Below are 13508 nucleotides of genomic sequence, written 5' to 3' on the forward strand. Positions count from 1 at the left end.
TCACATTTCTCATAATTACTTGCCCAGGACTGTATTTTGGAAACCTGTGTTAAGATAAAGACAGTAACATTGGTAGAGTTTAATAAAATGTAGCTGGCTTAGTGGAAAGAGTGCTGGACTAGGAATCACCTCTGGGTTCCAGTTCCAGATGTGCCAGTAACCAGCTGTGTGATCCTGGGCAAGTCACATCGTTTCTTCATGTATAAAACGAGGACATGAGACTGAACATCTAAAGTCTGTTGTTTTTTAAAGTAAGTTATTTTATTTTGTTGCACCTCTGATAAAAATCTATGGATTTTGTTACCTTTTTAACATGTTCACAGGGATAGATGTCAGAAATACAGTAACTGTTTACTAAATTACTGCTACGTGCCAGACACTGACCTAAGCACTTCACATGGGTATTTTAACCTCCACAATCCCTTCCTGGAGTTTTGATCATCATTCCCATTTTGTTTATTTTATTAATTTTCATTATTGGAAACTAGTTTTCAGCTGCTTAAGAAATTCCCCCCATTTCAGAGAAATCTGCAGTGCATAGAGGTTAAGTTGTCTTTAAGATCACAAAGATTCTCTAATTGTTTGGTGGTTTCTAAAATTAAATATTTAATTTAAATTCTCAGCTTATAAATTTTAGATTATCTGCCTTTTAGTAAATGAGTAAATTAATTATATATACAATTATATGTTGTGTGTGTATATATATAAAACATACATTGAAACATACATTTAAAGTAACAAATGAAGTCGGAAATAAGTCCATTATAAGGTCTGGCTTTCTTTTTTCCCCATAGAAGGCATCTACTTCCCCTTCCCAAGGGCCCAGAACATAGCCAGTACTTAGGAAACATACTGACAGGGTCATAGGAGGGAGTGAAGGTAGTGAGTGAAGGCCAAGGATGGGAAGATGTAGCCATTTTAGGCCATTATGTCACTCTCAGTGGCAGTGTTCAGGAATCTCATAGAATATCAGTACCTGAGACTGGGCAGCCTGCTTCTGTGTTGAGGAGGGTGTGCCCTTGGAGGACACTGCCTCTATGCCTATGGCTCCCTCTGAAGCACCAGGAGATGACATGGTACTGGTGTTTAGCCCCTTTAACATTCACTGGGAGTCTGGAAAAATCCAAAGGGGCCTCCTGCTGGAAGGCACCACCCAGTCCTTTAGTCTAAATGAAATCTCTATCTGAAGTAAAACTCTCTCTACAGCATTCTCCCCAAGGGTATGTCCCACTGGTGGCTGATCTGCAGTGACAGGAACTGACCACCTCCCCAGTTGCATTTCGTTGTCAAAAAGTTTGATTTTATATAAATATGAAATCTGTCTTCCTGTCGAATCTTGCTATTTCTACAGCTAACAAAATTGGTTTATCTAAGATTCTCATTATTTATTTTGGACACCAAATACTTTTTGAATCAGAAACCTTAAAAAAAAAAGAGCTTTGAGAGAGGGCATGTCCCTGAGATAGGAGCTCCAAATAACAAGAGCGTTCTTGTTGATTTAAGGTAAAATATTAGAATCATGATAAGTATTGGACAAAAGGAGATTCTTTTGCAGGTCATTTTGATGTCCACAGGCTAACCAGATTTGGGGAAGGCATGAACTTGTCATGCACGACTCACTCTCCAGCTTGCTTGTGCATATCCTGAAAAGAAGAGGTTAATTTTGTAAAGAAAGGAAACTGCTAACCTCATTGGTGATGACACCTTTATCTACAGGGAATTGACTGGCAGTCATCCATCTCAGAAGTTCTACAAGTTACACAGACAAAGACATTTGAATGAGCAGCTACTCACTAACCATCCACTAGCAAGACGCCAGCATCAGTGGAAACCAGCAGGGCCTGGCCCCAGGGATCCGCACACACAGCTTCGTGGGGGAAATTACTGCAGAAACACTGGGGCTCCCAGGGCTGCAAGACAGCAGAAGCATTGGAAAATAAATTTACCAGAAGGAATGTTCCAGGGTCTCTTGGATGGAAATGTATTGGTACACTGCTTGAGACCACAGCCCAGGTACCTGCTGAACCCAGGGAGCTAAATAGGCTCTGCACTCAGTTACCTTTCTTATCTTGTTTTATTTTTTATTTTTTTATTCATAGAGACAGAGAGAGAGAGAGGCAGAGACACAGGCAGAGGGAGAAGCAGGCATCATACAGAGAGCCTGACGTGGGACTCGATCCGAGGGGTCTCCAGAATCATGCCCTGGGCTGCAGGCGGCGCTAAACCGCTGAGCCACCGGGGCTGCCCACCTTTCTTATCTTTTAAAAAAATATTTTAAGTCGTCTCTATACCCAATGTGGGGCTCGAACTCACAATCCCGACACTGAGTCGCATGCTCCACCGACTAAGCTAGCTGGACACTCATCAGTTACCTTTCTTAAATGTCTCCTTTCAAAACATGTGCAGTAGGGAAGGAGGGAAGTCACATGTTTCTGGCACCATGAGCTGTCTCCATATGTAATAATCTTCCTTGGGGACAATTGAAGCATTGGTAACCTCTTCTAAGCAAACATTTTCCTTAATACCTGAAGTTGAACCAATTGCTCCCTATTTTTTGGAGCATTCAAATGAACTGATAGGAAGACCCATATAATTCTACAAAAGAAGTCAGATTTCTATGCTGCTGATTCAATAAAATGATTAAGTTATACACGGTACAAGAATTTGATGTTGCCTTAATGTGAAAATTGCTGGTTGACCCAGTTAGGGCTACAAAATCTTAAAGGAAAAAACAACACATTTGTAAGAATATGGAAAGTGCTGCCTGAAACCCACTCACGTTCCCCACATGATGTATTCATACCGTGTAAACCTCTTCCCCTTTGTCTCATGCTTGGTTACAACATCAGGGTGAGACCTCCCTTACAGCTGCTCCAGAACTGCATGGGGATGCCTGGAGCCAACGGGCTTGGCCTCAAAGGACAAAGAGGTTTTTGGAGCTTCTCAAGGACAGGTGAAAGTTTTACATTTGCCCGTTTACTCTCAATCACACACCCCTTGGGGATGGTACAAGACTCCGTGCATGCACGTTGGGGTGTGTGTATGTGTGCACGTACTGGGTGAGCACATGTGTGCATACTGAAAGTAGAAGTGGTGGTGGTGGTGAGGTCACCTTCAAAGACATCATTTGGGATGAGAGTAAATACTGTGTGTATTACTGCTCTTAGAAAAGTATACTGTCCCTTTAAGAAACTCACAAGTCTCAAACTGAATCTTCTAATTGCTAAGATGAGGCTCAGGCCCTTCTGAAAGATCACACAAAGAATGTGAAGACATTTTACAACCTGGAAAGGTCTACACAAGTGCAGGCCATTAATTGGAATGGTATTTCCCTAAGAAGATGTCTGGAAATTCTGACTTTGTGACTTTGAGCAGGAGGACATGAAAAAGCAAAGCCACTATAAATGCCAACTGGGAGACAGACACAGATGTCTGGGCATTTGGTAACACCAAGACATAAAAACCAACTCTTAATGACAAAATGTTCTCTGAGCAGAGAACACAAATTTAAAATACTTATGCTGAATAGTGGTTCTTAACCCAGAAGATTTAAGGGTCCTAGAGGATTCATAGAGAGCTTAAGGAGGTGTGTGTGTAACCCTGAAATTAGATTCAAAATGTTGTATACATGTGCCATCTGTACATTTCAGTGGCCGTGTGTGTGTGTGTGTGTGTGTGTGTGTGTGTGTGTGAGGGGTGTGTCCACTGCTTTCGTGGGTTCTCAGAGGGGCAGGGGACTCCAGGTAGCCTGAGGACATCATGTATGAAGTGTCAGTATACTTAGACCTGATCCCACAGGGGCTCTCCACTCTAAGGACTGATGGTATTTGTCATTGTGCTGGATTCCCTTCTGCCACTTGGGGGGCTTGGTGCAGACTCTGCAGGGCAAGAACATGGCCTAAGTGCAGGACTCCTTGCTGGATCCTCTAAGAACATTAACACAGCTTATGAGCTGATGGATGCCAAAGAGGTTGACAAAGCCTCTTCTTTGGAAATAAAACGCTCTGGGGAGCAGCATGTGGGACTCTGGCCTCTGTGGAGCCAACTGTACTGAAGTCCACGAGGGCCTCTAGGGCGGTGTTTCTCCAAGGAAGGCCTGTGGCCCACTGGTAGGTTATGAACTGATAGAACAAATGGAAGTTCTTTCTTTGCTGTTTCACCACTGAACAAGTTATATTTCCACAGACTTTCATTTTTACGTATGCCTAGGAAGTTCTTATCAAGAAGGTCACTAAATCTTGCTGGAATTTGGTATTTATAGAGCTCTTGGGAACACTGTGAATTTCACCATTCATACAAACAAGCCGATAGTGGGAATTAATGCAACCTTTGGAAAAGATACTTTGCCATCAATCTGGTCTTATTGGTTGGGGTTTTCTAGTATTAGTCGTATTTTGAGCTCATTTTTCCCCTGAAACCAGACTTTAAAGTGTGTAGGTTCTATAATTCAGATACAAAGCATTTATACCTTTATAGTAAATGCATTTGTAATTCTTTTTGCTTTTATAATGGACACTTCTCTAGTAATGCACTATCTGTGGGTTTGTTCCATTTAACTAACTTATATATATTTGGAACACAGACATAATGAGGTAGATTTGTTTTATAATAAAAAATCATGCAACTAGTTTGCAATCATGCAAACTACTAGGAACTAGTAAGTTCCTATGCAACTAGTTTATTGTTTGCTCTTCTCTTGTTGATTACCACCTATTTTTTTCTCCAGAAACAAAAATAGATACACAGCCCACAGAATTTCTGGGGTGACTGAATGAACTACAGATTAAGCAGTAGTTTCCCAACTGTGGTCCTCTGACCAGTGGCATCAGCCTTGCCTGGTAACTTGTTAGAAATACAGATTCTCTGGGCTCACCCCAGACTTATGAATCAGAAATTCAAAAGGGGGTGATTGTAGTATATACAAAAGCTTGGGAAACACGGCCCTAGAGCTTTGCTGAGTGCATCCGGGCACTCCATGAGAGCTTGTTAGAAATGCACAATCTTGACTACTCCCTAGAGCTATTGAATCAGAACATGCATTTGGTCAAGATGTCCAGGCCATGTATATGCACACAAGGCTGGAGGAGCACCCCTCAGCCCCATCTGCCTGACCAGGCCCGGTCAACTTTATCTGGGGCTTCCCCTGGGGACTCTGCAGCAGACAAGCTTGTCTTCCTCCTGTCCCACAAATCTCTAAGAATTGCAATAACTTCACTGATGACAAAGGACATTCATATGGGAACCTGAGAGTATCATCAACTCACCTCTTTTTTACAGATCCCTGAAGCCACCAAGCTTGATGGAGCATCTCCTCTCACAATGGATTTCAGTTTTAGTGCCTTACAGAACAGAGATCTCTTTTAAAGTTTGTTATCAGACAGGAAAATAACAGCAGGTTCAACAGTTGTGATTTGCAAGAAGTTTTAAATAAAACAGGAGTAATTTTAGACTAAAGTTTTAGGTTCCCACACTTCCCTCTCACTACAGCCAAGGAATGCAGTCAGCTGAATATGGTGAAGCCCTAATGACAATGTCCTAGCCCAAATGACCCCAAATGCCTATCATTTCAACTAATTGATATCTCAGTGCAGTGATTCCTACCCCAGGAAATGGAAAACTTGATGAGGCGAAATCTCTGAAAGCAGAGTCAGAGTGCCTTTAAACAAAGGACCCACATGGGAGAGCTCCTGTCACAATGTACCTGTTTGGGGCAAAGTTACCTTTGCCCTTAAGCTTTCCTAGGTCACCCTGCTTTGTTCTCTCCTTTGGGTCAGAACCTTTAGCTGCAGCTGACAGCTCTCCTCCTCCTCTGTGTTGTGACAAGGGATCAGGATAGAAAGCTGTGTCACCTCCCAGAACCTTGACATATGGACGTCACAAGGGAGTGACACAAAGTGGCAATGATTTCCTCCAAAATCTGGAATAAGATGCTAAGTGGGAGCCCCCTAACTATGAGGATTGCTTCCAGACAGTGGAGTGGGAACTCAGGTCCACAGGGACGCCACCCTTCTGCACTTATTGCTGCCAGGGAGGAGGAGGAGGAGTTCAACATGCTTTTCCTATGTGGGCTTCTCACTCTTCAGAAAGTCCCCAGGAGGCAGGCAAATGGTATGTGCTCCCTTGACAAGAGGGAGCCCAGCCTGGGCCTTGTGGTCTCTTGCTTCGAGGTAGTGGCACTCCCTCTTCTGCAGAAGGCTTTGCTCCCACTCATACCCACAGAGAACCACGCCTATGAGGTTATCAAAAATCTTTTTCTTGGGGGGGGGGGTTATCAAAAATCTTAATCGTGGTTTCCACAGTAATCCTGAGTGAAATTATAGAGCTCCCCCAGGAGTACACAGGCATGAAATTCTTTGCAGGCAGGCCATCTGGTGTGCATGGGGCTCATGACTGCACATCTTGCCAAAGAGGTTTCAGAATAAAACCCACCTGCCCTATTCTAACAAACTCTGCCTGGCGGGCCTCCTCTTTCTTCCGTGCGGACTTGGGTGATTCTGGTAAGACGTCACTAAAAGATCGTCTATTAAGCATGTTCTGAAAAAGAAAAACAAGTTACAAATTCCAAAAATCATTGTCAAGTCTCATCCTTTGGCTTCTCCTTAACTAAATACAGACCTCTTTGTCCAAATGTTATTTCACTCCCACTTACTCCATAAGCATTTACGGAACATCACTTAAATGCTGGGGTCTGTGCTAGCTGCTAGGGGTAGAAGACCAACAGGTGGAGAGCCAGTGCTGCATAATGGCTGAGAGCACAGCCTTTGAAATCAAGCACACCAGCAGCTCCAGGGCTTACTAGCTTCCAACAGTGTGATAGGGCCACACTATCACACAGCTACAGGGATGCTGTTCTCCTAGAGTGACACCCTGGTACAAGGCAGGTGGAAGTCTATGTGAATGGTACCCCTGGAGCTGTGCAACTCTGTGGCCCTCTTGGTAACTTAGGACAAGTGTGCTAATTTCAGAGTTTCAGCATCTTTATGCGGCTAATACCTGTCTCCTAGGCATGTTATGAAGGCTACATGAGGAAGTGCGTGTAAGGTGCTGGGCACAGTGCTTAGGCACATACTCCATAAATGTTTGTTCTCTTCCAGCATATAGTCAGAGAATGGGAATGCTCATTCAGGCAGCAAGTACTGACTGTGCACCCGCTAGTCTGGCAGATGTGGGGAGTGTGATACACAGTCTCTGACCTTATTGGGCACAGTCTAATGGGGGAGACAGAACTGAGGGACTGATACATGATTGGCACATGGGAGAATGAAGGGGAAGTACATACAGTATCTGAGAGCATCTAACAGGGGGACATGGCTTCAACTGGGGGTTGGGGGAAAGCTGGCCTCAGGCATCCATGCTTCAGCTGGGACCTGAGGGGGGCATAGTGTCCTCACCTTGGAACCCTCTCTGCACCTCTACCTGACTTTAGGGGGGAAAAAAAGGAATCGACAGATTAGTGATTATGGCTTGCTCATTAGCATCTTGGGGTTAGTTTGGCCTAATCCCTGTGAATAGCTAGGGTATACTGGCCAGCCAGAAGTCAAGGGGTGCCTATAAAATGGTAGTGGTCACTGTACCCAAGGGAAAGGACCACACGAGCAGCAGCTCACCTTGATATTCTTCATCTCCCCACATAAGCACCTGAAACCCAATGCCTCATTTATTTACAAGCATCACTGGCAGTGCGTTTTGCTGGAGTTTATGAATGCAGGAGTCTACAGGAATCTCCCCAATTATTCTGTACTTCCCTGTTAAAGGCAGGAAATACTTCTGAACAGCAATGCTGTTATGTGCATAGTGAGCCCATGGCACCTGGTGATCTCACACCAAGTACAGAGGCCTCTGAGGAACATGGGTGCCCCTAAAGACACCAAGGTGGCGCTGGGTCTCATCAGTGTGGAGATACCATCAGCCTAGGGATTGTCTGGCACAAAGCAAATTTGCAGTAAATGTAAATGCTTATCTCAGTGCCTGTAGATGGAGCTAGCTAGTCAATCTCCAGAAATCCTTAAAAAGCTCTTAAAAAGGTCTCTCTCCAAAATCCCCACTCTTGTCTGTCCCCCAGCTCTATGGCACTGGTAATGTTGAGTAGTACCACCAAGGACAGTCACCCCAAAAAAGCACCCTCCAATGCTCCAGAAATTACTGACTGACGCCATGGTGCCAAGCCTGCACCTCCATTTCCACAGGCCTATGATCTCTGAAAATCACTTTCCTGTGTATGGACATTTAACACTCTCTTGTGGTAACAATGAAAGAACAAATGTCAGCCATGTGGCCACAGTCTGGTGTTGACAGCAAGGATCGAGACAACTCCTTCGCCATTTGAACTGGGACTCATTGCTAGGACTTGTGTTTCAACTCAAACCCATGAGAAGGAAAGAAGACCATGGACCCAGGGTTACCTTATGCAAGTCTGGCATCAAATCCTGGTATAAAGATCGAATCAACATATCCAGAGTACGTCGACGTTTCTGGGCAAATGTTGGGGTTTCCAAAGTGGCTTTTTCACCATTAATTACTAAAATAAATAAAGTTATAAAGGGAGTTACAAAAATTAACATGCTATTGAAGAATGTCCTTCTCAAAGAAACTCCTCAAAATGAATGTCACCCACTTTCCCAATACTGGTATTACCATTGGCGCTACCCTTCCTTCAAGGAAGAATGCTTAAAACCTCTCTAAATTTCTCTATACAAATCCATAGTCCATAGGTATGTCTGTCTTCCTTTTCCTGTTGGACTGCAAGCTTCCTGAGCAGAGGGTATATCTAATTACTTGAAGACCTAGTACCCACCAGAGATGCCCCTATCTACTCTTCTTCCCTTCCCTTCCCTTCCCTTCCCTTCCCTTCCCTTCCCTTCCCTTCCCTTCCCTTCCCTTCCCTTCCCTTCCCTTCCCTTCCCTTCCCCTCCCCTCCCCTCCCCTCCCCTCCCCTCCCCTCCCCTCCCTTCCCCTTTCCCTTCCCTTCCCTTCCCTTCCCTTCCCTTTCCTTCCACCTATCCACCTAAACACATCCCTCTAACACATGGGCCAAAACACCAGGATGCCCGTCAACAGGATCAAATATATATTCACTACATTTTGTTAAGAAAAATAACAATTGCCTAACAGAGTACTGGGATTCTTACTCTAATGAAGTTTCTTCTGGAAAAAAAAAAAAACCTGGTGGTTAGTGTATTATAGACACTGCAGACTAAGAGTCAGTAAAGTGGAACATCCAGTTCCACATCAGAGTACAGAATAGGAAATGTGCAATAAGGGGGTTTGGAGCTTGAAGTCAAGACAGTTATGGGTTTGAACCCCAGCTATGCTGCCATATTCTTAAGTAAATTATTTAGCTTCTCGGGGCCTTATTTTTCTACTCTGTAAAACGGATGTAGCCATACTTCCTTATAGGGTCATTGTAAGAATTTAAATGATATAATACATATAAAGAGTTGACATGATAGTAGGCATATCAAACTGAATAAATATTAACTGTTATTTTTCTCATTGGAAGGGCCAAAGGATGGAGAGTGTTCACAGACTGAAAAATGAAGTTCTTGGGCCCATGCACCTCCTGGATAGGATCTGAGCGCTGGGGGCAAGCTGGGCTTGTTTGTGCCAAGACATCTCTTAAGGAATTTACACTGCATATGTTGTTTTTTTTAAGTTTTTAAACCCAAACTTAAAAACTTTATTTGAGAGAGAGACAGCATGAACAGGGGAGAGAGAGGAATAGGCTCCCTGCTGGGGAGAGCCAATGCTTTGGTGCTCAATCCCAGGACCCCAAGATCATGACCTGAGCTGAAGGCAGACACTTAACCAACTGACCCATCCAGATGCCCCTAATCTGCATATGTTTAAAAGACATGCCCACTATTTACTGTAATCCTGTGACTGGGAATTTTTTGTTTGAGAATATTACTCAACCATTAGAAACGACAAATACCCACCATTTGCTTTGATGTGGATGGAACTGGAGGGTGTTATGCTGAGTAAAATAAGTCAATTGGAAAAGAACAGACATTATATGGTCTCATTCATTTGGGGAATATAAAAATTAGTGAAAGGGAATAAAGGGAAAGGAGAGAGGATGAGTGAAAATATCAATGAGAGTGACAAAACATGAGGGACACCTAACTCTGGGAAACGAACAAGGAGAAGTGGAAGGGGAGGTGGGCGGGGGGTTGGGGTGACAGGGTGATGAGCACTGAGGGGGGCACTTGGCAGGATGAGCACTGGGTGTTATGCTAAATGTTGGCAAATTAAACTCCAATAAATAAAAAAAAAGAGAGAGTATTTTTTCCTTCGTACTCCAGAAAAAAAAAAAAATCCATTTCAAATGACCTGTTTGAGCCAAATAAGGGGAAAAAGTAAGAGATTTTGTCAAAATGCCACTTCCTGTTATCTTGGAGTTTCCCATCTGGCCTTCTTCCTCTCTCTTGCTTCATTCACTTTGAATTCAGAGACTTCAGATCCCTTGGCTTCTACCTTTTCTCTCAGTCCATCAACCCCTCCTGGTCCTTCCTGTCTCCACAATCCATTCTTTTAATAACCCCCTTCACAGACCAGAGCCTGAGTTCTTCCACTGTATTGACTGCATGTCTTCAATTATAGATCAAGCATTTGCTTCATTCCACCCAAGTGTCCAAGGGGGCTGCTCAGTCACTCTGTTGACTGGCTCCATCTGAATCAGCAGATACACCAATAATCTGGGTTCTTAGGTTGCTGAGTCATCTCTGATCATTATTCAAGGGCTCCATGCCTGCAGTGGCCCCATCCCTGCCATAGGCACTCTGCAAAAATGGCTTACCTCCTATCCCCTGCTTCCAACAGCCTCCTCATTTCTAGCTGCTGAACCCATTCTCTGCTGCTGACTCTTTGTTTCAGATCTGTCTCTTGCTGTCTATACTGATCTTCTGGACTAGAAACACATGGACCCCCATTTTAAGACTCAGGCAAGTTCATATATAAATTTCAGATTTCTGTCTTTGGGATATCTGGCAGCACTGGGCACATGCTCCTGAGTGGAGTTTGCAAGCTCAACTTGCAGCTATAATAACCGAGGGCTATTCTGGGGAAGGATGAGCTCTTGTGGTTAAGATGGGGGCTCAGGGTCAGGTATTTGGGTATTACTGGTGGAGATGAAATGTATACTCACCAGCTAGTAAAGCCTGGATGGTCAGGTTCTAAACATATCATATCCATATTCTGTCAGTCTGTCTTCTCCCCTCTCCACCCCTCACACATATACACACTCGCTAACAACTCCCCGTTCCCTAAGTACATACCCACATAACCATCCTTTCTGCCTGCTTCCCACTCTCTGACAAAGACACAGATACACACATAGCCAGAGATTCAGAAATGGCTATATCAGAACCCTGGGCAGCAAGGCACATTTGAGGCCCCCTATACTGTGAGCAAAGGAGTGTAGATAAACTTCAAGGCAGGTGGACAGCATGGTAGATACAGATTAGGACACAGGAGAAGATCTATATAACACTACCAGAAAACTGAATGTTTCACATGAAGAATTAACAGAATGTGGAATGGGACCAATGCTTAAACAACGAGATTTCTCTTATACAGCATCCTCAGAGAACCTGAAGAAATGTATTCTGATGTAGAACAAGTTGCAAAAAAATTCAAAATAGAAACTTACACTTCACTAGCAAAAAGTCCCTGAATTCCTGGTGGTCTGTAAACACCGGTGGGGATGGCAAAGGGGGGCCAAAGAGTGGTACACTTTCTTCTGAAAATATTTTCAGCCTATATAAAGAACATTTCAGAATTATTTGTTTTTTCTTCAAAGACTGCTATGATCTTACATTCGTTCAGTTGCCTATGTGGTATGTCAAGAATAGTCATTCCATAGAAGGAGTGCTGTCTCTGAGCTGCCAGAGGTTTAGCCACTGTGCAGCTCTCCCATGTGCTTTAGGGAAGAGGTCAAGCCTTCCTGCATCCTTAGTGGTCCAACCTACCAAGCTGTTGGCAAGGTCAAGAACACTAGGAATAATAGCAAAGGCCACCATTGAGTATCCCATGCATACGAGGCAGCATACTTGGTATTTTAAGACATAGCATCACCAATTTTCATCAACCTGCCAAGTAGCATTATATTCTGTGCTACAGATGCAGCCTGTGACTCTGAGAAGATAAACACTTTTTTTCAAAACCACAAAGTTAATAAGTGATAGACCTGAGATTCCACCCAAATCTATTTAGGTCAAAGTTCACACTTTTTTCACAACATCATGATATCCTTTTAACAGATTAATTTTTGAGGACAGAGGGATAAGTGGACCAGGACATAGATTAGGAAATGGGGTAGGTACTCTGGTCAAGATGAAACATACCAAATTTGTGCCCATTTTAGAGTATAATAAAATTCCAAACTCACCCTGAACCTTGGGTTTATTACATACAGCAAAACTATATGGAACAAGCTTTTCCCAAAGATGATGGCCTTGAAGAAAGTTCTGGTGGGTGTGGACACTTGTATCATATCAATCACCAATTTATGTATCAAGAGTCATCAAAAGAGTGCCAAATTAACAAGTAAACATGAGAATTAGAACAAGCAACCAAGAGAAAGTCATCACCTACCTGTAATTGTCATTTTGTTGATCATACCTCACTAAGGCAAAAATATCTGTGGTGATGGTTAAGGAAATTAATCAACAACTCCAGTGCTCACTGTCAATAGCTTATGCCTTGAAATCTCTTATGCAGAATCATCCTAGACCTGTACTTTTGGCTCACTCGTAGGTTGAGATGGTGCCTTGACTTCTTTAAAAGAGACAGCTCAAGAAGACATAAGGTCAACCTCTGTGTGCTCATCCTTTGGGGAAAGAGCTTAGTCTCTCGATCCATCAGAAAAGCAATATAAATATATCTATTATGCAACTAAGCAGCCAACAAAACAAAAAGATCAATTCTTTTGCTTGGAAATAGAAAACATCCCAATACGAAACTAGACATACATTTCCTCTCACCCATTTTGAAAAGCAATTTAAATGTTTCCACTACACACCTTCCTTCTCCTTCTGGCTTTGATAGACAAAACAAACCAAAACAAACCAATGCAGTTGATGGCAACTCTCAGCAGAATCTACTTTGCTTGTGTCAGGTGTGTTGAATCTAAAATGGTATCATACCATGGTTAGCTCTCTTTTTTCTAGTCCTCCTCCACCCCTGCCAGCTCCCACCCTCAGCTACCCACTGCAAGGGCTAAAAGGCCATCAGTCACTCAAAGTGTTTCCATTCCTGGACTCAAAGGAAAGATTCTGCATTAACTTTCTGCTGTCCCTTTCCAGAAAAAAATGTGTCAAGGCCCAAATCTAAAAGTTACAACTAAAGGAAATTCTAAAAATAATGACTGCCTCTTGGTTACTTAAAGAGCCACCTGCTTTGCCTCCCTGCATGGTACCTGGAGAAAACTTCTGTTTTACAAGAAGAAAAGGGGAAAGAGCTACCCTAAATCCCAGGGAATGGAGAAATAGATCACTTAATGAGCAAGGATG

At 43.2% G+C, this 13508-nt stretch overlaps 1 protein-coding gene across 2 annotated transcripts in view; it reads right to left on the reverse strand.

Annotated features, from left to right (window-relative positions):
• Positions 1 to 13508, reverse strand: part of GARNL3 (GTPase activating Rap/RanGAP domain like 3) — a 147701-nt gene that overhangs the window by 28196 nt on the left and 105997 nt on the right. For both annotated transcript variants that reach the window (XM_055336450.1, XM_055336443.1), the window contains exons 14-19: positions 12592 to 12637; positions 11648 to 11754; positions 8403 to 8518; positions 6430 to 6534; positions 5265 to 5339; positions 1799 to 1910 (exon numbers count right to left, since the gene is read on the reverse strand). In XM_055336450.1, coding sequence (XP_055192425.1) covers positions 1799 to 1910; positions 5265 to 5339; positions 6430 to 6534; positions 8403 to 8518; positions 11648 to 11754; positions 12592 to 12637 — 561 coding nt within the window. The remainder of the gene's footprint in view (positions 1 to 1798; positions 1911 to 5264; positions 5340 to 6429; positions 6535 to 8402; positions 8519 to 11647; positions 11755 to 12591; positions 12638 to 13508) is intronic.

The sequence above is a fragment of the Nyctereutes procyonoides genome, unplaced genomic scaffold (assembly GCF_905146905.1).
Source record: "Nyctereutes procyonoides isolate TBG_1078 unplaced genomic scaffold, NYPRO_anot_genome, whole genome shotgun sequence".
NCBI classification, from domain to species: Eukaryota; Metazoa; Chordata; class Mammalia; order Carnivora; family Canidae; genus Nyctereutes; species Nyctereutes procyonoides.